At 40.5% G+C, this 26732-nt stretch overlaps 1 protein-coding gene across 3 annotated transcripts in view; it reads left to right on the forward strand.

Moving 5' to 3' along the window:
• nphp4 (nephronophthisis 4) overlaps positions 1–26732 on the forward strand; it is a 179345-nt gene that overhangs the window by 145276 nt on the left and 7337 nt on the right. For all 3 annotated transcript variants that reach the window (XM_066643834.1, XM_066643835.1, XM_066643837.1), the window contains 11 exons: positions 4270–4404; positions 4605–4816; positions 5848–6074; positions 10506–10695; positions 11635–11718; positions 17010–17169; positions 17332–17396; positions 18904–18989; positions 20377–20548; positions 23791–23970; positions 25186–25329. In XM_066643834.1, the coding sequence (XP_066499931.1) occupies positions 4270–4404; positions 4605–4816; positions 5848–6074; positions 10506–10695; positions 11635–11718; positions 17010–17169; positions 17332–17396; positions 18904–18989; positions 20377–20548; positions 23791–23970; positions 25186–25329 (1655 nt within the window). The remainder of the gene's footprint in view (positions 1–4269; positions 4405–4604; positions 4817–5847; positions 6075–10505; positions 10696–11634; positions 11719–17009; positions 17170–17331; positions 17397–18903; positions 18990–20376; positions 20549–23790; positions 23971–25185; positions 25330–26732) is intronic.

A 26732-nucleotide genomic window follows, 5' to 3' on the forward strand; every position in this document is an offset into this window, starting at 1 on the left:
TGCCGTGTATCAGGACGACAATGCACCAATACACACAGCAAGACTGGTGAAAGACTGGTTTGATGAACATGAAAGTGAAGTTGAACATCTCCCATGGCCTGCACAGTCACCAGATCTAAATATTATTGAGCCACTTTGGGGTGTTTTGGAGGAGCGAGTCAGGAAACGTTTTTCTCCACCAGCATCACGTAGAGACCTGGCCACTATCCTGCAAGAAGAATGGCTTAAAATCCCTCTGACCACTGTGCAGGACTTGTATATGTCATTCCCAAGACGAATTGACGCTGTATTGGCCGCAAAAGGAGGCCCTACACCAAACTAATAAATTATTGTGGTCTAAAACCAGGTGTTTCACTTTCATTGTCCAACCCCAGTAGGTTTTAATCAAAACTTCAAGATAGAAAGTTATCTGACCTGGAAGTCCTTTGTTTGTTTTTCCAGTGTATGGAAATAACCAATACCACCCAGAAATCAGATGAATCAAAACATGAATACTTTTAAAACTGTTTTCTACAAGGTTTATTTCATCAAATATGAAACTTTTTCTTTTTCATATTCTCAACCAGCGTAAATAACCTCAGTCTTTGTCAGATCTTCATTTGCCAGTACACTATATGTCTAAAAGGTTGTGGACACTTGCCTATCCAACTTTTATTTTTTCTTCTTTGCTGCAGTAGCAGCTTCTATTCTCCTTGGACTTTACACAGTGTGTTGCAGTAACGCTGTGACGATTTGTATTCCACCACAAGGTCTGGTATTGATTTTGGATGATTAGTTCTAGATCACAACAGCCAATCCAGCTCACTCCAAAGGTATTGGATGGCGCTCCATCACTGCAGAATACATGCAGGGCATTGGGCCTAGTGATTTTAAGGTGCTCAGATGCTTCACAGAACCCCATTGGGTTTGGCAGTGCGTTTCTCTGGTGATGATACCAGCTGTGAATATGTATTTGAACACCTCTGCAATAGAGACACTGTAAAACTCAAGTATAATAGTGTCTCATAATAAGTTATTTTTACATAATAGGCTTACATTACACAAATTAGTCAGATATCTGTATGAAATTGTCTTTTTTACCAACTTTAATAGAGGTTATGTTGAATATAGCACGGAGTGTCGTCACGGATGGAATTGCCTATTCATTTCCATGACTTATTAATGTGAAACATAAAAAATGTATTGAATTTGAAGGGAAAAGGTAAAGGACAACCTTTAAGGCCTCTTTTCCTTTTTGCTAGAGATATTGAATTTGCGAGTGGAGAGCAGTATTCGGAATCTCATAAAAGGGTTATGCGCCGCAGATGTAATTATTACACGACACGGGTGTTACATCGGACACGTGATTTTTCTATTCAAAGCATTTCATTATTAGATTTCTTCACCTCTGGGAGGAAATAACAGCAAAAGCAAGCATGTGCACTCTGGTGCTGATATTGAAGATGGAAGGAAGTTGCACAGGACTGGAGACAGATTTATAAGCTTTGTTGTGTGATTTGATTGTGTTGTATGGCAAGACCTTTAAAGGAAATTCTTCAAATAAATGAACGCTTGCTGCAGCCCCAGGGTCAAAGCAATTTAGAGCAAAGTTTCAGCCACATATAAACCATGTGCTGCTTTGTTCTCAACTCTCCATCATCTCTTAATTTAGAAACACACTGGTGGGAGCTCTTGGGTGGTGCAGCTAGCTAAGAAGCTTGTATTGTACTGCTGCAACCCTCACTGTAAATTTCATAGATGTTGCTGCCGTCCATGGCCAGGAGTCCCAGTTGAACCTGCTGAATCCTGAGCTGAAAGGATGACTCAGGCCAAATGCATAAGGATTTTGTGGCATCCATGAAAATAAATGTCCTGCCACTGATTTCACATAACAGATGTCAACACATATCAGTGCACTACGATTATAATCTCTTGTTTGTTGAAGAAGTTCACCTGAATTGGGTAGACCTTATAAACCAAAGGGCTTAAAGCAAGATGGCTGTCAGCACACACCTAGAATTGTAGTCCTGCTCTATTAGATCTATAAGAACTCATTAACAGCTTTAATTAAAAATGGTTATGATGAATTGGCAGAAGTTGTCTTTCTGGCTTAAAGCCCAAGTCTTTGCTAAATCTTTTTTAGTCCTCGACAATTCCACCGGTCAGTGAGTCTCTTCCTCTATCGCACATAGTAACACCAGCCTCAGGAGGTTTGGTACAAGCATGTGCTTTGTCTGCGATACTAATTGCCCCTAATGCAACACCACTGAACAGCTTAACACACAGTAGGAGAACATAAGCTGTCCAGATCTGTCACATCATCTCACACTAATGCTCTCTACATCTTCTGACCTTGGATGGCTGAAGCATCACTGGGCATTAAACTCACAATCTCTTGATAATAGACCCATCATGGAGACTGCTGCCTCACTCTGCAAACCCACTGGGAGCAGAAGTTCCAGATGAAATAGTTTGTAGTTATAGTAATATGTAGGTCTAGGGAAGCTGTGGCCTAATGGATAGAGAAGAGGGCTTAGGATTGAAAGGTGATTGGTTTGATTCCCGTGACTGGCAGGAATATTGGAGGTGGTGGGAGTGAAGGAACAGCACTGTCCTCCTCTTTCAAACCACCAGTGAGGTGCCCTTGAGCAAGTCACCAAACCCACACCTGCCGGGGATGGCTGCCTGCCGCTGTGGGTGTGTGTTCACAGCCCCTAGTGCACTAGTGTGGGTGTGTGTTCACTGCTAATAATTGCACATTATCACATTATTATTATGTGTACTCTTTTAATATGTGGAGTATCAACAACACAACAGAGCAAGAAGTCTGTTTTCATTGTATATAATTTGTTCTTACAGTTCTTTCTGAGGTGTCTTTTCATCTGTGCTAACTAATGATACATTCATGTGCTAACCACAGGCTTGTTGTCTGTCAGACAGTGTTTATGTGCAGACTACTGCCACCTTCATTTAACCCTTTAATATAAGCGTAGTTGTCATTTAACCCCCGGTGACAGAATTGAGCAGTCAGCCCTCTTTTTGATGTGTGTGCAGCTTTCCTTCAGCATTTCCTGAGCAGCAGTTAGAAAAGATGCGGTGATTGGCTCAGAGGCTTGTCTGCGTCCTCCCATATCGGTGGCTTTTTTACGGTTTAGAGATTTAGACATCTGACAGCAGCTTACATGTAACATTGCGGGATAAAAAAAAACAAAAAAAATAAAAACGAAGCAAGAAGCAGTGGCAGACTGTGTTGACAGGCTGCAGCCGGAGGAGGCTGTTTTAAAATGTGCGCACAAAAGCTTTAGTGTTCCAGTACTGCTGTTTTCTATAGAGGCTAATCAATCAAAAGCAGCACGCCAACTCTGCCTCCCCTCCGCCTGACCCCACTCTGCTTATGTGCTCTAATTACAGCCCTCACCTAGCCCTAATCATACACAAAGGCAAATGAAAGGCTTGCAGCTGTTTATGTTGGTGTTAAACCCATGGGTGCTGGGCATTAATGCAGCTAACACTGTCATTTCAAGCCTACTACCTCTTGACACACCACTGCAAAGTGGGAGCCCTAATGTAGGGGTTGTGGACTTGCGAACAGGTTTAAAGGTCACCATCAGAGTGGTCAGCTCCACTGATTCTCTGGGCTTTATTGAGCTGAAACAGTCATTAGATCATGTGTGTGCTCGCACTCTCTCTTCTTTGTGAACACTTTGCTTACCTTCAATGGATGTTATATATATGTAATATTTATACATTTTAGTCGGTGCTGTCTGTGGTTCATTGTAGTTATTTTTGTCATTATTTATTTATTTGGTTTTCTTTTGACCACTGAATTCACTCTAAAGTTTCGGTCGATATGCCTCTTTGTCATGTTGGGGCAGGCATAGCCATGGAGCACAGCCTGCTAGTTCGATCAGGAAAATAATACGAGCAACATGCATGCTGCTTTCTCCCAATACGCTGCATAAAAGAGTCAAAGACACAAAGAAGTGAGAATGATCTAGTGTCTAGTTTCACTTTGCGCTGTAGATTTTCAAAGGCTCAGCTCTGGCCTTGGAGAGGGCACTTGTTCTAACAGATAATTTGCTGCTCATTATTTAATGATAGGAGCCTAGGAGACTGATAAGTAGGATTAGTCTATTGGAACAATCTAAAATAGTGATAATTTGGCCTTTGATCATGGTTCTTGAGGCTCACGGATGGAAAATACCATGTGCTGATGAACCACATGCTTCATGCTTGTGACTGAAGTTGAACAGACGTAGTCAAACCATGCTTGTGAATCTTTTTTAACAGGTGGTACAATGCAGAAAAGCCTGAGCTCCTCTACACTGTTCCCTCCATCACGCTCTCACATCATCCAGCCCAGCCAGACTCCTGCAGGCTTCAGAGGAGGCAGTCTGTCCTCAAACAGCATCCAAACTCTTAACGGTACTTCCATCACCATATAGTGGCCGTAACAGGTGTTGAAACACAGTAGAGAATTCTGCTTTACAATTATCATTAGATAAAATGAGTCTTAGCTGTGCTATATATATATAAATATCTGACTAACTGAGAGAGCCTGCTTTGTGGAATACTCCCTCAGCATCAAACAAAGCACTAATGTTTGTTCGTTGTGTGTATCACAGCTCAAAATTCAAAGCGGGCTCAGAGGCTGCCAGAGATTGACAGCGAGCTGGCCAAGCTTCTACAGAGCCGAATGAGAGAGGTGGGTGGGGCTCTGCTGCAGGGATGGAGCGAGGCGGAGGACATGCGCCAGCGGAAGCTTGACAGGATGGCAGCTGTCCGTCAGCACGAGGAGACAGCCAGCCCCACCATGCAAGAGAAAAGCATCTCCATGGTAACACAATGGTAGCGGTTTCTGGGATGTAATAGAAGAAACTGATGATATTGTATTAAGGCGATCAGTTCAAATGCCCAGTAGCCACTTCTGTCATGTTATTTCGGTATAGAGCTACTGAAAATAACCACAGACACTACTTTAGCACTGAAGTTTGGCCGGTCCATTGCTTTGATTCCACCCTTTTCCGCCAGAAAAGTGAAGAGCGGGTTTACTCACACCTTCTCTTTATATTTATACTCCAAAGCATTATACTGTCTTCAGCTGGGAGTAGAGAGAGGGCTGAGCTATTCATCAGCTGCACACACTCGTATCTTTGAATAATATAAAACACTGCCTTTCTCCCTCCCTCCCCAACTCCACATTTCATTCAGCCCTGCCTTCAGTCTACTCGCTGCTGCTTTATCGTCTTTTATCTGTGATGCACTGATGTCTCCACTAGTTTGATCAGTGCCTCGTAATTTTTAATTTACTAAGATCCCTTTTATCTTTTTCTTCCCTGTTTGATTGTCATTTTTTCCTATTAAATGTGGCTTGTTTTCTTGTCACACCATTGAAATGTAATTACACACTAATGATTTTTAAACATTGTGTCAACACACTCTCTCATAATAACAACATATTCAACTTTTATAATAACTTTTCTTAAGATATAGATTTTACTCAAATATTGACCAGGTATCTGAGCTACAAATTACTTAAATTACTGTTAAAACAGTGACTATTTCTTTTCATAATTTGATAATTATTGTCCTGAGCAGAGCAGCAATGACAGAGGCTCTGTTCTGAGAAACAACATAATGGTTTGGAAGCTGTTACTTTAAATACAAATATTACGTAGTGTTCCAATTAAGTGGGTTTTCAACAAAGAACATCACTACTTTTAGATATTACTCAGTGTATCCATACATATGCCGTACTGGACATTTATGAGATCCTTATTTGTTTGTTGAGTGATAATCACATGGTTATTTAGTTTGCCCTTCGGTTTGCTGTACACTCTTCTGTTCTCTTCTTTCTCTCTGTCTTAGAGAAGAAAGGAAGACCGCATTGCGCACTCTCAGGACCTGCGTTTGATTGAGGCGTATCGAGAGCGATGTAAAGCTGAGAGTATTACAAACATGCTCAGCAAGGCCATCACCACCACGCACACATTGTATGCCACACTCGGAACCGCAGAGTTCTTCGAGTTTGTGCTCAAGAACCCGTTCAACGTTCCACAGACCGTCACCATCGAGAGTGATGACCCAGAGCTCAGGTGGGATTTAACACACAGCACACGCACAAACATATACGGGCACACTTATACACACACACACACACACACACGCTTCTTCCAAACCGTGCTGAGCGTCACACATGAGCAGTCAAGGGTCTATTCTGTGAGCATGTTATCTGCACTATAGTACATACAGCCAGCTCCCAGAGGAAGGGCAAAGCTGGCTTTACATAATGAAATTTTCATGTAACTAGATGTAGGTTGCATGCAAAATCATTTCCATGCAACTTCACTTATGGGAAGTGTTAGAAAACTAGTCGTAATCACATGCAGTGCAGTCGGATATTTCATTTGTGAGCAAGAGTGTAAGTGGGTGTTTTCAAATGTCAGAAAACAGTAAAAAATATATGGTTAAATATAGTCATTATTAGACATTAGGGTAGGGGAAGTTTTCCACCGTCTCTGAAGTGTACATCATTCTGTCTGACAACATTGTTCACTATTCTCTCTATAATCTGTGTATGTTGTGTATAATTGATGCTTGCTGCTTTGAAACTAGTAACAAAATTTTAGTTTTCTACTTCTCTTGCAGCTAAAGTTGCATGCAAGTTTCAGTGTGTCAAGCAAGAAGCCTCTCCGTGATGTTACCACCACGCTGGGAGGATAAAGCCAAGCCAGTCCCTCCAGCATGCAACGATCTTGCTTAATGTTTGATGGGGGCTTGTGACTGCTCCTAACGCGCTTTTATCAGCCTTCTGGCTCCAATGTTAGTGGCTAGCTCAGCGCTAACGGCTGTGAGAGGTGCTCAGTGGGCAGACAACAGCTATCAGGATTAATGACTCCTGAGTTAAGAGGCGGTTGAATGAGCAGTAATCAGATCCACTGTAATGCAGAGAGGTACACGTAATGTGGAAAATCTTTGCCCCCTCCCTTTGTGTAAATGCTGTGTTGATAAGAGACCCTGATCACACTCGCCATGCGCTTTAGCCTGCTCATTAGTGTGAGAACTGCGGCTGCACAATCCCCTTTGTTTTAGAGTAAACGCATGTTATGAATTCTCCTCAGGCCTCTGTGTGTACATCTCCATGAATTATCATACTAAACTGAAGGAAAGAGAAGGGTAGGGGATAGAGGGGAAGAACTGAAAGAGTCAGTCTCTCAGCCTTTAATTAGAGATGCACTAGTTCACATTTTAGTGCACTGTAGTGTGGCTTTTGTGGCTTGGAGACTGAACTGAAGTCAAACAATGATGTTAAAGCCCCCTCAACAGATATTAAATAAATGTTTATACCCCAGGCCACAGATCATAAATGGCTCTGGGTGCAGGAATAAGCTGTGTGCAGAGACCTCAGCACTGATTAATAAGCAGTTCGGCGAGACTGCTTGGTGGTTAGGTGTAAAATGGAAACCAGGTCAAAGCTAGTGCTAATAAACATGGCAGTGTTGCTAGAATGAACTGAGACCAACTCGGTGCTTTATAAGAAGTGGGTCTGCATACTCAAATACAAGGTTTGGGCTGTTCACTGATGTGTGGTTGGGCTAGAGAATGCTGAATAAATAAAGGAAGAAGCAATAAGGCTACAGATTACAGACTGAGAATGAAAAGGTAGACAGTTTGACAGCCAGAAGATTAAGAACTTTGCAACAGGAAAAGCTTTGATATTCAGAATTTTACAAGCTTTTTGTTATAGAATCAAGGCTGCTTGTGTTGATATGTTAATGTCGTCTGCCTTGATTGATGGCCCTGCATTATAGTTCATTCAAAAAGTAGCCACATTAATAAGGGGGGAAAAATGTAAAGCTTGGACTAAAATCCTCACAGATGTGGAAAAATAAACCCTAGCAATTCTTTTCACATATGTGGATTTTCAGAAAAACTGCAATGATTAATTTGTTTCCACGCTACGTTATCCCCATATCTCCTATATCCATAACACAGCTACAGACTGCCTCCATTATCAGTTTTTTTTTATCACAACAATGTGAATAGGCAGTTATATATTACTCTGCAAAAGTTAGAAAACATGTATTTTTATTCAAAGGGAAATAATATAAAATAAAATAATAATTCCAATGCAGTTATTAAAATATAGACATTACATAGGGCTCCTAACAGTCGTGCACTTCTTAGGAGCATATAAATAAACATCCTCAAAGCGTTCACTTTCAAAGGAACCGTATGGAAAAGGTGTTTTTGTTCCTGGGCTCCCCCTACAGTTTGTTATTATACTGAGTATTATTGACTTACAGCCCTGTCCTGAAATCAAAGGTCGGGGTTGGTGCTTTTCCCACCTCCATATGTTACATAGTGCAGTTTCTGCAGTGCTGAGTGCAGAGTAGCAACAACTGAGGCTCTTTTACAGGTCAGTACAGCATCGCAATGATTTTGAAGCTGTAAACTCAAGGTAGAAATACTACCTAGTGGTTTTTACAGTTTAGTTTCCATATGCACTGTGAATCTAATTAGATATTTTTTAAATATTGCTTTATATATTACTTATAAGTCATATGCGTAATCAGAAAGCATCTTGGACTTTGTAGAAAAGAGTGGAAAGATGCAGAAGTGACTGGGCAAAACCAGGATGTCCAGGACCTCATCAATTGTTAGCGGCCGCTAACGAGGGTCAGGAAGCGTGTGAAACAGGAATCAGTGTGGCAGAGCAGTGATGGTAAGATTTGACATAGGGCAGCGGCACCTGAAATAGGGGTGAGACAGAGGTCTCATTGTGTGCTTAAAATATTGGTTCAGTGACATGGAAAATGTCATACTTTAATCATAGAATTCAGAGTTAAAGGAATGTACTTTACTTTTGTTTTATAACCTGGATGACACCAAGCCTTTATGCCTCAGATATATATAGAAAACACAGTGTAACACTGTATCAGAAATATAGTTTGAGGTCCACTTTGCTAACAACAAAGTGTAGTTTTCTGAACAAGGACGGTATGGAGGCCTAATTCCCTGACGAGAGATGTTGGAGAAACTTGCCAAGACTGAAAATAGTCCAGCTGAGTCAAAAAAAAAAAAAAAAAAGTAATACCTGTTTTGATGTTTTCCCCTGTTATAAAAAGCTAGGAGACTAAAGACTAGCACCTGCTTCATTCCATTTGTCTTTTTCACTGCATCTAACACATCACAGCTCAGCGTGAAGGAGAACCCTAACAAGCTGCTGTGTTGTAATAGCACCAGTTTGGAAAAATGTGGTGCTAACACATCCCAACATCACTGTACAGCTCAACAGGCTTGGAGGAGAACACTAATATCTGACACCAAATATGGCTATCATAAGGTTTGAGGACACACATGACTGGGGCAGCACTGGGGGCCAACCTCTGATGTGAAGTTCAAGTATACAGTTACCCATGTATCAGAAAATACAAAAGCTGGATAAAATAACGAGACATATCCACATTGACGTCAAGACGATGGAGCTTGAGGAAGACACCCCCCCCCCCCCAGGGTCCTCTTTCACGGCCTACAATAAGAGTGCAAAGCTTTTTCTGAAGCTGTAGTGTTGCTGTGGGGAGTATCAGCACCTGCAGATCTGTCATGTCTGTCTGTATTCTGCAACACATCATCTATAGCCTCTGATGCTGTTTTGTGTGTGTGTATATACCTGTGCTTTTTCAACATCTTTCATTACTGAGCTACAGTATATACACTTCTCTGACATGAGTTTCAAAGGAGTGTTCTCTCTGTGTGTCTTTTTCTCCATGTCTGTCTTTCCCTGTCTCCCTGGAATTCTGTTGGTAGAACTCCCGTTTCCCACTTGTTGAAATGCCATTTTTGGGATGGCTGAGGTGAAGCTGAAACGCTGTCTGTCTCTCCTCAACTCGCAGTTCCTTTACTATTTCTGAACCGTGAAATATCCCATTGTCACTTTCAAAATCATCTCCTCCTTGGGAGTTTGTGCAAGTCTGGGAATGACACGCCACCTTTAGTACTGGGTATTACGGCGCAGAGTACGATAAAACACGATGAGGCTCAATTTCAAGTCTGCGTCCTGTGCATTCGCGTCGCAGTTTTCAAACCCCCCGAAATTCTTTTTGATCATCTATTGAGAATATTCTCTCTACAATAGCCTGAGGTGCAGCCTTTGATGTCTAAAGCGCCCTCTTCCTTCATATATTTGTGCATGATTCTTTTTTTTTTTCCTCTGTGAAAGAAAGTGATATTTCACATTCCGTATATTCAGTACATGTTATCTTTTTACAGCACGTTCCCCCTGAAATTCCTTTCCTTTAGAATTTGAGAGCTTACTATTCCCCGGCTCCTGGAAAAAAAAGAAAATACAACATAATACACACTGCTTTCTTTACCAGGAGCAAAGAAAATAAGTGTTGGAAAGCTCCAAACACACCTCAAGCTGTTCTCCTCATCCCCCGCCCCTCTCTCTTTTCTCTTACCCACTCTCTCTCTCTCTCTATCTCTCACTCTCTTTCGCTCTCTTTCACTCACTCTATCTGCAGTGTCATAGTGAAGACTGAGGAATGGAGGTATTTTAAGGACCTGACAAATACCTCCACACCAATGGAAGCAGATATGTTTCACCTAAAGGACGGTGGCCCGGTTGTCCAGGTTTACCTGCGGCCCAAAGAGAGCATCCACGTCCCACTCAAGTACCAGACATTTCTCTCCGGCCATGCCTTGCCCTCCCAGGTAAACTCTCTGTCAGGTACACTATCATCCTTAGGTAGACTCCTCTGTGTTTTTGCATAATCTCCCCCTCTCTCTAGTATAAGCTCACTCTCAGAGAATGTCTCTTCAGGGTGAAGTTGATCTCAGTGGAGATCTCTCCCAGGTAGGATGTGTCTCTGAAGAAAACACCAGGACCACTCAACACTGTGTTTTTTCCCCTGTGCTCCTTGCTGCGGGGGGGTAAAGGTAGTTTAAGGTGCTCTTAGATTGCATTGGAGATTTCCAAACATCACTTTATCTACATTCTGAGAGTTGTTGTTTAATAAGTGCATAGAAAACAGTGAGTGGGTGATTGGATTATTATTAAATAATAGGCCTGAGAAATGCTGTCATGTAAAGGATTCCCAATTGACTCTTATGACGTATGAAAGAAAAAATAGCTGTGTTGTGGCACTTTAAGGGGTTGTGAAAAAGCTCTCACGGTGTCAAAACTCGTGGTCTGGAATATTGCATCAGTGCCAGAGTATAAAGCATGTCGAAAATCTGCCAATTGGAATGTGGCATAGGACTGCAAATCTAACACCATCTACAAGTGGGCAGCGCTGATGGATGACCCAAACAGAATGTGGTCATTTTCCTGCATGGTAGGCTTGTTATCGAAGAATCTTAATCGTGTAATCTGGCATACAGCACAGTCTGCCACAGAATTTGGCCAGTATTTTATTGGTTGGCATCTTCTCGTAAGACCATATTATAAGACCACTGTTATCACACAGTTTGCAGCAGGCTTTAAACATTCGCCCTAAAGCCCTCATCATCTTGTTTACACCCAAGCTTGTTTACTCTGCAGTCACTGTGAGACTGGGCAGGGGTTCTAAGTTTTGAATGCACCTTTTTTTCAGAGTTTTAGAGCTTTCAAAGTACATGATATTAATTCTTGGGTTTGCTTTGATGTTACAGGACCAGAGCAGTTTAAAAAATGCTAAAAGTCCACACTTTGCTCGTAAGCAGCAGTCCAACACAGTACTGGCTAAATGCATTAAGGTAAGAATACGACCCTAACTGCCCTCTACTGAGAAACAGAATATCCAGGCACTTATTTCGAGTTATTAGTGCATGAAGTCTTTGCTGTATGAGAAAAGAAAGTCTAACCTCGTGTGTTATATAGTTCCACAGCTGTTTATTTGTCTTAAAGCACAGTGATGATCACCTGATACTGTTACAGAGAGTGAAATTACCCAGATTCCTCTTCCCTCAACAGGAGCTCAGAACTCATATTTCATTCCTATGCATTACCATTTTTGTTTCATGAATAAATTTGCATTCAGATTGATATTATTGCCTAATGTTTAGACATTTGTCTATGTGTTGGTGATTAAAGGTATCAATTAGGAGAGTGCTGTCAAAAGCACCCATACACATTAACACGTTCAATTCACGCTGCTGATGAGGCCTCAACGGGGAAAAGAGATGTTTGACGTTAAATGAAAGGAATGCTTTCCACCTGCAGATGCAGTTTCTATTTGTGTTCTATTTGTCCAAAACGAGAGAGCTCCATGTCATACGGAGTTTAGTCTCAGAAGCGTTTTACCATCCAAATAATTCGGAACTAATTAAATAATGATGAGTTCTGGGCTCTGGGTTCAATCATTATGCCCTTTCATTTTTCACTTCCACCATTATGCCCTTTCACACCCGCAGGATTGAGATAGCCCCTCGTACTGTGGACGGATCTGAAGAGAGGCTGGCGCAGGATGGAAGATGTTAGTGTTTGTTTAAGTGATGGGGACAGTCTTGGTCCTCTACCAGGTCATGCATTGTTGAAATTATTTCCTCTGTTCCGCTCCTTCCTCGTCTTTTGGCTGCTCCCGCTGGAGGCCTTTTGACTTGGCTCAGGTTTCAAGCTGGATGTCCTTCTTAATGCAGTCCTCTCATTCATCCGGACCTGGGACCAGCGCTCGAAGCCCTGATCATGATTCTCTCTAATATCCATTAATCATATTTTAACTCCAGTTTCCCTTATTTTCCTTTCATGCCTCCCTTCCTTATGAAAGTGCATTATTGGAAATGTATGGAATTATGGAAATTAATCTCTTCAGGGATGCCACCTGAAAAATCAATCTCATCTAAACTCATATGTGGCCTGTAAATGTTGACTATAAATTGGAAAATTAAACGGTGGTTTCTGCTTTTTGCACACTACTGTATGCATGTTTTCACTTATGACACATTCCTGATGATAAAAAAGCATCACCCTAAGACCGGGGGAGTGGAGGAGGTTACGGATTGTTGTTGACGAGGAAAATTTGTATTCTGTCTCCTTCCCTCCTTTTATTCCATCTGGATCCCGTCCAAAGCGACGTTAGCCGGTCTGCCGCGTTTCTGTTTGCATATCGTTAATCCAGTGTGACCCGAAACGTCAAGTCCGCCTCTGACATGTGATTATAGCGTCCCCCATCTTGTTTGTGTGCGGCTGTAATGGCCCGCGCCACTCTTGCTTTGATTAACGCTCCTAAGCTGAAGAGATGGGCGTGTCAGATGAGCTCAAGCAGAAATTAGAGCAGGACCTGCTGGCTGACCGCTGCCAGCCTAATAACCCAGTGTGGCTTTTTTTTCTCCTGCTTATCACACTGCATTGGTTCCACAGTGGTTTGAGGGATCAATTTTTACTTTTATTATTTATTCTTTGCTTGTAAGTGGAAAAAAAGAATGTGAAAGCAATAGATTTTCCACAGTCCTTCGGTCAATTAGTAAATGTTTTGCTTATCAGAAGCACACGAGAGGAAACTGGATGCTCTGGATCAGTTGCACATTAGCTTAAGGTTCGAAGGCTATAAAGGATAGCAGCCTTGGACTGTGGAGTGGTGGAAGTAGGTTCTCTGCCATGATGGCGCTTCATACAGTAGCTTTAGTACGAGTTGGAGTTGGATTTATGATCCAAAACTAATCCTCTAACATCAGTACCTGACATCACTTATTTTTTTTTAGGGCTTAATACCTTTAAATCCTCACACAAGTTCTGAAACTAGCCTGCAGTATTTCCAGAAGAGTAGAAGCAGTTGCTGCAGCAGAGAAGGAGAATGTTAGGCGTTCAACTGAGAGAACATCAACAGGGAGAAATTGCATTGACAATTGCAATGTTAAGAGGTTAAGGTGGAGTGTGGACACTGGGTTTAAAACCACTTTCTCCGCAGTAATGACTTCAAACTTTATTATTATTCATGTATTTATTTTATTTCAAGTAAATTACATAGAAACTCATCAACATAGGGGTTCATAGAAATGTTATACTAACTGTATTTCAGCTATAGAAATAAGTACCATTACTCAACTCAACACTGCAACTGATAAGTCAGCCTCGTCTGAAAATCATTATCTAGTGAAATATCACAGGGCACCTAACTTTACACCTAAGTCGCTCAAATGAAAATAATAATTGCTTTTTGAACGCCATAACATTAGATTGTTCCTAACAGTGTAAATATCATGAAGGAAAATGGAGAGACAAGCTCCATTTTAAATTCAGAGTGGATCATAATATGCATTCATTTATTTATTTATGCGTTAATTCATTTTGTGTACCCGTTTTATCCTGAAATCACACACTGGAGGTGGCGGCAGTCCATCACAGGCCTTGGGGATGGCATTAGTTACCAGATATTAGTTGTTCACTGCTGTCCGGGAGCTGTTCGATCTGCTGTGGAGATTCCACTTTCACATTCTCTTTCACATATCCTCAGTCCTCTGTAAAACTACACTTTGAACCTAACTAGCTGCAGAACGTCATACTGCTTACGAAGCCTAACCAGGCTCTCAGAAAACAGTTCACGCCTGAGTGAGTGCAGCCTCTCCAGCAGTCTTCCAGTTCATCTCTAACAGGCTCATCACCATTCGCGAACATGGACAACAACCTACAGGAATACAAGCCAGGCTGATAGGCTTCTGTAGAAGAAGGATTTTTCACCTTAGGCACTCGCCTTTGGCTCTTTAGCCTCTCCGTCCTGAAATGCAGTCACCCGTGACCATATTTTGTATGCCAGATGTGATTTTTCCTTCCGTTTCATGGCTGGGATATAGCATAATGCATGCAAATGCAAGGAACACACACTGGGCTGTCAGCGTGGGCTGCACACTTGGGCTTTAGGGATGTAAAAAGTGAATATATTTGAAGCATATAGACTGTGGGTAAAATCAGTCCCGTGGGTCATATATGCTATGCAGAAGGCCATGTATTTCACCTGTAGTTTTCCCCAGCTTAGACATGATTTTGTTTAGTGCTGGCAGCTGAAATGTACTCTCCTAGAAGATGTTGCAAGGCTGAACAAGCTTAAAAGAATATTAGCAGAAATCCCAGTTGCCCCAGTCAATACAATAGTCAATGTGTAGAAAGCTTCCTCTTCTGGATGTGTAAATATGAGTAGAAATGCTTCTGTTTGTGTTTACTGGTCCTGTATTTACTGATCCTACCACAGTGTGAGGTAAACCATCCACCATAGATCACTGCAAGGCTTTTCAGTTATAAATAATAGAATTAAATTGATTATTGATGTTTATTTTACCAATTATTTTACATTTACTTTACATTAAACTGAGTTTTGTAGGCCTGCTCTCTCTCTCTCTCTCTCTCTCTCTCTCTCTCTCTCTGTGTGTGTGTGTGAGTGACAGATACAGAGATGAAGAATCAGTTTTCAAATGACCATGGCATGCGTGTCTTTGTATTTCTGCCTGCAGCCTTGAGAAGCCATATGTAGCTTAGAGAGACATTCAGTGCACTATACTGCTCTCTCACACACACATATTTCACTCTATACTCTCATGTCACTCTTAGGTCAGTCAGGGTCAAGTGTTGCTGCACACAAGCTGACACCTCCTCCAGAAATGTGCAAACGTGTTGGACGCTTCTGTGAATCTGACAGCACACTTAACTCCCCTGGGAACGATGCTGCACTGGATCCGACTGAGCTATTCCTTTCTGTTGCTTGAACTTCCAGAACATTTTAATTTTCTGCTTCTCTAATTCCTTCAGTAACGCTTTACCCTTAAATGCACATCTTGTGTTGGCAGGAGCCCTTGACCTTGTCTCCCTCTTTGCCTTAATCTTGTTTTAATATAAAAAGGAAGACTCTATTATTGTGAAGTTGAAACCAAAAATATAATGTTTTGCATCCCTTCCCCTTCCCTTGGTTTTTAGGCAAACACAGCTAAACTAGTGCACAGAGGGCCCAGGACTTTGGAGCTGGAAAAGAAGATTTAAGCAGATTTAAGCAGAACATTACACAATATTGTTACCTTAAAATTACATCTTCAAGAATGTTTTAACGCTTCACTGACCTGTAATGTGGACATACAACCTCTGTCATTGCTGCTCTGGGCTCACCACTGCAGAAATTGCTCTATGTAACTTTTAAAGGGGGTAGATTTTAGTGCAGTGCTGTAACAAAATAATTACCTTAAGTCCCTGGAGCAAAAACCCAAAACTTATTTAGTGTTCCTTTAATTCAGTTGCTAGAAATGTAAGCTGTTTTACTGAAGGAGTGACTGTAAAAATGTCTACGTCAGGTCAAATATGGGTAAATGTATATTACTAGTGTCGATTAATGCATGTTTTATAGTTTAAAGCTTCAGGCATCCATGCTTAATTGAGCCCGTAGATCTATATTATAGTGGTTATATATCTGAACAATAGAATGTGCTCCTAATGATCTTGTTTGTTTATTTTCTCATGAGGTTTTATTACTACACTAAAAGCTTAAACTGTAGACTTATTATCCAGCTATAATTATTAATTAGATATTCTGTATTGTCTTTTATCTTACTAATTTGAGAGTAATTTGTACATATGTTCATGGAGGTAACATCACAATTATAATTATAATTATGTATATATTATAATTTTATAATATGTACATTTTAATATTATAATATTTTATTATATATATATATATATATATATATATATATATGTATGTGTGTGTGTGTGTGTGTGTATAAATTATAATATTATAATTATAATTCTGTATAAACTCAAAATAGTGTCTTCGGGTCCACGTAGCGGCTTCATGGTCTGGGGAGTGAGTGTGTGTTTTTGAGTTTAAACAGAATATCACATTATTTTTAGATATTTATTAGGTAATATTGACTAAGCTGTCAGGTGTGTAGTTATGTGAGTGATGAAGAAAAGCCTGGGTCTGCTAATGGCTTCTTAGATGGTAAGAAGTTAAATGGTATTAGTGTTACCTAGGAGCCTGTGGAGTGATGGATGGAAATCTGTTGTTTTAACAAGTTCTCCTGCTGAGGAGAGTTTCTGACCTGTAATGCCTCTGCCCTCTCCACAGGTGTTTTTCCGAGCGGAAGACGGTCAGCCTCTGGCTATCTGCCAGGTGAATGTGGAGCCCACCCCACACGTGATCGACCAGACCTTCCGCTTCTACCACCCTGAACTCACCTTTCTCAAGAAAGCCATCCGGCTGCCGCCCACAACACACAGCCCACCAGGTGCTGCTCATTACCAGCCTTTCACACTTATGCTCTGTTTCTTTTACACTCTCCCTCTCTCGTACACACACACACACACACACAGACACACACTGATAGAGAGTCCTGTCCTGTCTACTGTTACTGATCTAAAGACCCCATTTGTCCTCTGTCTGCTCACAGATGGCTGCGCCAGGCTGCAGGTGCACTGCAGCGACCCTACTGTCATCTGCCATGCCGCCACCATGGTGAGCCAATCACAACACACCTCTCTGAATAATCACAGCACCTCTCCCACCAATTACACTCCACAGCTCCTACAATTCATCTGGACAGCCCAAAATCAAGATAAACAATCTTACATTTTTAAAAATCTATTATTTACCTTCTCGTCTGCCAAAATGAATAAGAATACTGCAGTATTATTGTATTTTTCCTTGCAAAATCTTAATTAATAATGAGGTATGGGTTCGGCCTGGGCCATTCCAAGACATGGATCTTCCTTTCTGAAATCATTCCTTAGCTGACATGGATGTGGTTCTTGGATCATTTTGATGTTAGAAAGGGGAAATGCTTCTTCATCTTTAGTTTTTGGACAGAGGCAGCAGGTTTTGTACCAAAATATCTTGACATTTGGATTCTTGGCATGATATAATTTATCTTGAGTAGAGCCTCTGTTCCAGTTTAATAATTCCAAAACATGATGCCCCCCCCCCATCAGAGTTCACAGTAGCTCTGATGTTCTTTATTCAGTTTGTGTTGTTTTGCACCACACTGCTTGTACAATTCATTTTCATTTCTGCATTTTCATCCCAAAAAGAAAAAAAAATAGAATAGTTAGTAGTAATAATAATAATAATAATAACACATTCAATTTGTAAAGCACTTTTTAAGAACCCAAAGCATTGATGATGTTAGGACAGAGAATAAAGAGCAACAAAGAACAAACAGAATCACCGCAACACAAAGAGCAGAGTACAACACACAGTGTTGTATTGTGCTCAATAGGTAGTGTCACAGTCACACAGCCACAGGGACCTGGAGGTTGTTGGTTCATGTCCTGCTCCTGGTGACTGTCTGTGAGGAGTTTGGTGTGTTCTACCCGTGTCCGCGTGGGTTTCCTCCGGGTGCTTCGGTTTCCTCCCACGGACACAGGTCACTAGGTGGATTGGTGACTCAAAACTGTCCATATGTGTGAGTGTGAGTGAATGTCACCCTGTGAAAGATGTGCCAGTCTTTCACAGGGCAACACACACTTACGCATTCACAGCAATCCACCTAGCAACCTGTGTTGCGGTTGCGGTGGGTCCAGGTCTGGATAAGCGGTTTCAGATAATGAATGAATGAATGAACATCACATATTACATAGAGTTCATATGAAATAATTCGTAAATAAAATCATTAGAAATAAGTCTCCAGAGTGAACAACAGATCTGCTGATAATTTGATAGTTATTGAGAAAGCTTTTATGAAATTATCATCTAGAAAGCTTCAGATTCACAGCAGAAGACTTGAGCAGAATTTACATGAGAATTATTTTTAGTCAGTTAATAATTTCTCCATGATTCATTATAGAATAAAATAACTAAGGTCATTTCTGGTCTATCAAATATCTTCAAGTTAGTTAGTTTTGAAGAAATCATTAACAGTTATTAATGACAGTGGTTCCAGCCTTTGTTTCTTCTCATTCCAATTAATAAATGAGAGCTGTTGAGTGAATGAATAAAAGAGGTAATGTCTTTTAATGAGCTACAGGCTCCAGGAGAACCTCAGGACATTTATCTGAAAGTGCCGGGAGCTGCCAGCCCACAGATCAAGAAATTCTTCATTACTGTGTTCACGTATGTACTGTTTCTGTCCGTGTGTGTGTGTAAAAGTGTGTGCCTGCATGCAACTGCTTCCTTGATTAATCTCTTCTTGTGTGATTAATGTAATTTGCTTAATCAAGATGTCTCATTAACTGTCTGATTGCATCACATTGCAATATTCATTTATTCATCAAAATCAGCAACAGCCATTTCTGAGTCAATAATCAGTGGAAATGGAGTAAACAGCATGATTTCTTAATGCACACATCGAGCTTGTCTGGGTCTTTAGCCACTGCAGTATTCGGTGCTATTGTGCAACAACGTAAATACAAATCAATTACGTTCACCACTACACCTGAGACACCCTATATTACACTGGAAATGAGCTCTGTGCTCTTTGATGGCTGCTTAGTGTCTCAAACTGAATTCGATGTTGAAATCACTGTAATGACACTAATGCCTAAATAGAATTACTTTCATATGACTGGCTCTTATTGTGTTCGTAGTTGGAACTTTTGATGTCCTTTAATAAGGCGTAAGTGGATAGCTGTAGGTTTGGAAACTTATAAAGTGCCATCTTTGCCACTTGTTTGGTGCTCATTTCCAAACAGAACAATTACAGAATATGGGCTTGTTTATTATGCGCAGTGTTTATTAGAAACCGGTTCTTGTTTCCTGATGAGAATGCCTCAGTGTGCTGGGATCACATTGACCCTGGTCATAGGCAACTCAAGGCTGCACACTGCTGAAGGGCTGTTTCTAAATTACAGAGCACCAGTCCATCACAGAGTCCTAGCCCCAACAGTTAGTGTCACTCTCACACAGCTTCAGGGTCCTGGGGTTGTGGGTTCAATCCCCACCTCTGGTCACTGTCTGTGAAGAGTTTGGTGTGTTATTCCTGCGTCTGGTTGGGATTCCTCAGGGTGTGGGTGTGGGCCCAACGCAACACTAAATTGGATGAAGCAGTTAATGCATAAAAAAATGTGACTGGAGTGTGCGGCATGTTCATGTTTCACTGTTCAAAATGTAGCTGGTTACAGAAATAAATGCCAGTGGTGTTAGGTAATATTATTTTTATGTGAAAATAAAAGCACTGACACCAGTAGGAAATCATGATCCTGGAAAGAGGAGTAGATCAAAAAGCAGAAATAGCAGTAAATGTCATCAACATCTGGAGGCAGCTTTAGTGTCTCTTCTCAGTGGCATAAAAAGAGGATGCTTAAATTTGCCATATGTGTGCACTTATAAAGTGTGGCGTATTATAAAGTAGTTCGGGTGTGTATCTGTCAATGTGTTGTTTGGTATTTTGCATTAATTCTGTATAAAATGGGTGCTTCTTTGAGATAAGGAATACAAGGATATTTAACCCTTGCACTGACTTCTTCATCTGTGTATTGATGTGTGTGTGTGTGTGTGGCAGTGACCCCTGGCTGGCATCCCCCACTCAGACGTGGCAGGTGTACGTGCATTACTTGCAGAGGCTGGACATAATGTGTGTGTGTGGAGCTCTCAGCTGGCACTCTCTGCTGCTGCGCGGCACCCAGGTCATCCGCAAGGTCAAGTGCCACACCTCGCACCCTCTGGAGCTGCAGGTAACACCCCAGGGTCAAAGGCCTTCCCCTTAGTCACCTCGTTTATAGAGTGGATTGGATATAACTAGAAATGCATTCTCATAGACCACTGGAGTCCAATGATCACTTAATTATTGGAAAGCAAGGCACAATACACACATTTTAGTTATAGCTGAAGATTAATTCATTCATATTTTTTTTGAGCAGTCCAGCCCAAACAAAATGAGTAAACATTAACCCTTGCCGCATAGATGATGCTAATAGGCACAGACTCGGGTATTAGTTGTAACTAAAGTATCTGGTACATTGATACAAGTACATTTAACTCAGTGCAATTCACTATTAACAGATATTAATAGGATTATATATGCATTATATTAGAGTATTAATCTGTAATGTCAAATTTACTTAGAATTTAAGTGTACAAATATCAACACTTTTTATGAACTCTCATGGTTTATTTGGGAATAATTAATCACAACACCTAGGGGTGGGCAATATGGCCCTAAAATAATATCATGATATTTCAGGGCATTTTGTTGAAAATGATATTCTTGGCGATATGAAAAAACACTGAAAAATACTTCTATTAATTTCAAGAACACACTATTGGAACAAAATCAAAGTTATACCAATATTTTGTTAACTGTAACTTACCAACAATAACAACCAAAGTGCAGAGAATTGCTTGTGCATATAAACAGCAAACAAATACAATTATACAAAAAGTAGCCTTAAAACTTCACAGAAAACAACAAAACAAACAGAATACTTACTGTGCTGAGTCATTACCTAAACAAGTCAGAATATCACGATTATCATGATACAGATTTTTTATATAGTTTTAAATAATTTGACAATATTATCGCGAATGATACAATATGGCACAGCCCTAATAACACTATGTAAAACTTAACCCCACACTCTAGAGGCTGTAAGTTATCATTGTGTGTTGGTTATGAAATGCTAAATGGTCCTATATTACAGGTGACCAGAAAATTAATAGCATAATATCCATTTATAGTCTTCAGAGTGTGTTGAGAAATATGTGCCCTGTTTCTATCAAACTTTACAATTAATGCTGCTGTGGAATGCTTAGTTGCTATGGAAATATGAGAGATAGAAAATGATCAGATATATCACTGTGTGTTTCTGTTTAAGTGTAATGAAAAATGAGTCATTCTAATAGTGACTCTCAGTATATTTTAAGAACATCTGGCATGAGCCAGGATTGGAGGAAGCAATCGTTTTTTACTACGGGTAGCACACACTGCACACTTTAAAGATGTACTTATACAGGCTGTAAATCAGTTCAGTAATCCTTAGTAGGTTTATTGTCTTCCTGTGAATGACTGATAGTGTAAGGCAAGTTTAAAAGAGTGAAGGCTTTAAACAAAGGAGACACCTCAATGATATGAGAGACCTGTGTTGTGATTGATCTGTGGTTTTTATTTTACCTTCTGAGGGTGGAGAATAGACACGTGCTGAACGAAGAGGCCGTAACAAGAGCTTCTGTCTGTTCGGCTTGGCTAAATGTGATTTCTGCAGCGGAAGCAGCAGCTGGTCAATTTACCGGCTTTACTCTGGGTGCAAAACAGCCATATGAGGTTTCACACGAGATGAATATAATCAGTACAACATATGGGGTGATGCCACTGTAACATAATCAGTCTCTGGACTCCCTCTGTAAGAGCTGCTATTTGCAGTTCTTTGTATTGCAGAAGTAGCTCTTGTTAACACAGCACAATGGGAATTCATCAACCCTGGTTTTATCTTTACTTCCTATATTGCGGCATTACACATCTGTGCTTAATAAACCCATAGTTACGTACATATCCTACCTAATTAGACGCAGACAGTTGGACGAGCCGAGCCACAACAGTTTAATAGCTTTGCGTTGACTCTGTATCTGCAAGTAAGTAGCGTAAGTGCAAGTGGGAGTTGTACTTCCTCTATTGTTAGAGCTGCCCAAAGGGATTCTATATTAAACACTTCTAGGTCTTGTAATATTTTCAAGTAGAAAACTATTGGGCCCTAACCACAATGGGTTTCCAGAATGCAGGTTGTTCTTGCACTGAATTTTTAAGCCTGTGAACTAGCATGCACTCTACACATTAAATAATTAGCACTATTATTTTATTATTAGCACATATTATAACCCTGCATTTCTGTGTAGTACATTAGAGTGCAATATGCAACAGTTTAATGTCTCACTGAACAGAAGACCCTCAGAAAACAATAAGCAGTTTCTGAATATTTGGAAAATGTAAATTCATAAATCAAAGTTGAAACAGCTGACAGTACAAACCTTAGAATGATACAGACCTAACAGAGTATCTTAACAAACTGCTTTTATGATGTTCTTTCCAACTTTCAGTACTGCACATGTTCAAAGCAGAGAGGTACAAAACTGTTACTAATGTAGTAGACTCAAGGGTACATCTTTAGTATCTTAGTAAGGAAACAAAACTGTACCATATTCCAGTTTTATATGCATTTTTAGAAGATACCCATACAATTCTAAAATGTTTGGTAAAAACCTGCAGTACGTTGTGTCTGAAGTCAGTCACGGTGCACTACACGGTGAGTATTGTAGGAAAAAGTTAATAGACACTTTCAAACACACATACTCGCTCACATACTCAGTCACGTTTAGGTTTTGCTCCACAAGGGGGTGCTATTGTGCTTTGCATCAATATAACTATGAGAACTTGTGTTGAAGTATATAATTTCTCTATAAAACTGTTGTAAACATACAAATGCATGCTTTTCCTCTGGAAAAGTGAATGTAATAACCAGTAAAGTAATATACTTTAACATAATTAAAAGTTATTAAGACTTTATGTATGTTTTAGTATGTACCTGCACAGTACCTTTCCTTAAGCCAGTGACCTAGTGCGGGTATAAAAGCAATTCTGATTACTTTCACTTTTCCCAACAACTTTTGGGATGTGTATGCGCTCAGGGAGAAATCTGTGAAAATTCAATGTAGTGCTATGAATTCTGTGAATGATTAATTATAGATTTTCAACGTATTTTACGAGTACATTTGACTGAAGAATTCCTGAAATTGTTTTACAGAATGTTTCTACTACCTAATACCTTCTATTATAATTGAGAACCCAGTTAACTGTGTTTATTTTCAAAGCAGTCCATCTTGAAAATTCATTGTGATTAACTCTACACTAGAACTGTAACATTAGAATATTGGTTATACATTTTTACTAATGTTTACTCTTTAATTGAATTGTGTCTTTGTTCAGGTTGACCCAGAAGAGGTGTTTGCTCTTCCTTCCCAAGGGCTGCAGGACATACAGCTAGGGGTGGGAGTTCTTCGCTCTGGGTGCAGTTTCCGTTACCTTAACGTGGTGGATGTAGACACAAGGCAGCTCGTCGCAGCTTGGCTCTTGTGTATCTCCTGCAAGCAGCCACTTATCTCCCGGGTAATTCCACAGCATCTGTGATTATGCGAGATTTATGGTGTATGGTCCATATACTTTGAACATTTTGCATATGGTCTACATCAACACACTTGGAGGAGAACACAAACTCCCCCTTGTCCTTGGCTAGCTGTAGTGACGGTGTAGAATGACATGCTAATTGATCATTCTTCTGAAATGAAGGGTATTTATTCAGAACATATTCCCTCTCTGCTGCAGTAACAGCTTACACTGTTATGGAAAGGCTCTAGACTTAAAGTTGGTTCATATGATGGCATTCGGCCACAACAGCATCGATTAGATCTGGTACTGTTCTAAGAGGAAAGATTCGTTTTTAATCAGAGTTATTGGATAGAGCTCAATCATTCCAGGGAACACAATGTCACAGCTCTGTGGCCCAATGCTATGTGGGTTTCATATTATTATCAACCAGCGTGATAAGTTGTGTTGTAGTTCATTTCTATGGAGAAAAAACGTGGCACAATAAACTAGCAAAATTGATTTTTTTACAGGCTGTACCTACAAACCGTAGTCTAGCTGTGGGTGAGTTGCTTTAGTGATAGATTCTCTTCTACTATGTTCTATTTGGCTGGAATTCATGGCACCAATTTAATGAAGTGAGTGTTTAACAGGGGAGTTTAATACACCGAATAACTCATGTGGAATATTAAAAATTACTGGTCTCCAGTGTGGGCTATTCCCCCCTGCCTGTGTGTGGCAGAAGAGTGTTAAGAATGGCAGAGTACGATCCTGCTTTCAGATTGAGCCGAGCAAAATGGCGCCTAGGGTATTTTTAGATGTTAAATTCTCCTTTAATCGTACCCCCACCCCCTTCCCCTTTCTCAACCTCTCTTGCACTTTATCTCTTGCACTCATTTTTTTGTACTCTTTCGCATTCCCGATTCTGGCAACCCTCTCTCCCCTCTCTCTGCCTGGAACATTGCCTTTGTGTCAGTCTCAGCAGAACTCCCATGACTTTCTCTTTCTTTTCCGCTTCACCCACCATCACTCTCTTCTTCTTTGCTATTCTTTAGTGGTGTATAGCTGCAGTTGTTGCTGCCACTGGGCTCCTGTTTTTAAGGCCTGCCAGTATTAGAATGCGCTGTAGGCGATGCTGCTGCAGATTTGCAGAACTAAGTCAACAGTTCTTGGAAGCTAAAGCATGTTGCAACAAGGAGAGCATGAACACTGCCTTTGTGTGTTGGGTTGTGTCTCCAGGCATTTGAGATCCAAGTGCCGGTTGCAGGAGGGAGGGGCAGCAATAAGAAGATCAGCTTCACCAATCCTTACCCCTCCAGCAGAGGATTCAAACTTTACTCTGACCATCCAGACCTGCTGCAGTTCAAAGAGGAACGCTTTCAGGTCAGAGAATGCACTTTGATTATGTTCTTAAGGACTTTGTTGCATCAATATTTTTTCTGTTTGGCCTAAATCGAAACGTACACAGTTATTGTACTGAAATGAAGCGGCAAATATATTTTAATATCCATGGTTTTGAACCAGAATTGTTTTATTCAAATAAGTATTTCATTGCTCGTATATCAGGCTTAAAGTTAGAATAACACACACTATTTATTTGTAAAATGATTTGTAAATGGGGTGTTTGTATAGAATCATTATTATTCTGGTACATTAGCATTCATAAGCATCTTTAATAGCTGTATCAATAAATTAATCAGAATATGCATAAACACTAGTGCTGTCAAAATTAACATGTTAATGCACATAGGAATACATCATCATCACCATCTTTTCCACTTATTTATTTCAGGGTCGCGGTGAATTTAACACGATAATTTGTTGTAAGTTAATTCATTATTTTACACAATTTGGCCAGAAGTTCCTTCCATACTTCATTCTTTTTTACAGAGTCTAGTGACATATTATAATTTTTATCTATAGATGTGAACACAGTGTCTCTATTATTGACACACGCACACACACACACACACTCTCTCTCTCTCTCTCTTTTTTTTTTCTATCTATCTGTCTTGATGTTGGTCTGTCTCACTCTCATTCTCTCTCTCTCTCTCACACACACACACACACACACTCACTCACTCTCTCTCGCTCTTTTTTTCTATCTATCTGTCTTGATGTTGGTCTCTCTCACTCTCATTCTCTCTCTCTCACACACACACACTAACTCACTCACTCACTCTCTCTCTCTCTCTCTTTCTGTCTATCTGTCTTGATGTTGGTCACTCTCACTCTCTTTCTCTCTCTCTCTCACACACACTAACTCACTCACTCTCTCTCTCTCTCTCTTTCTGTCTATCTGTCTTGATGTTGGTCACTCTCACTCTCACTCTCTCTCTCTCTCTCTTTCTGTCTATCTGTCTTGATGTTGGTCACTCTCACTCTCTTTCTCTCTCTCTCACACACACACTAACTCACTCACTCTCTCTCTCTCTCTCTTTCTGTCTATCTGTCTTGATGTTGGTCTCTCTCACTCTCTTTCTCTCTCACACACTCTCTCTCTCTCGCTCTCTCTCTTTCTCTCTATCTGTCTTGATGTTGATCTCTCTCTCACACACACTCACTCACTCACTCACTCACTCTCTCTCTCTCTCTCTTTCTCTCTATCTGTCTTGATGTTGGTCACTCTCACTCTCTTTCTCTCTCTCACACACACACTCACTCACTCTCTCTCTCTCTCTCTTTCTCTCTATCTGTCTTGATGTTGGTCTCTCTCTCACACACACACACTCTCTCTCTCTCTCTCTCTCTCTCTCTCTTTCTTTCTCTCTATCTGTCTTGATGTT

This window comes from Hoplias malabaricus, chromosome 14 (assembly GCF_029633855.1).
Source record: "Hoplias malabaricus isolate fHopMal1 chromosome 14, fHopMal1.hap1, whole genome shotgun sequence".
NCBI lineage: Eukaryota > Metazoa > Chordata > Actinopteri > Characiformes > Erythrinidae > Hoplias > Hoplias malabaricus.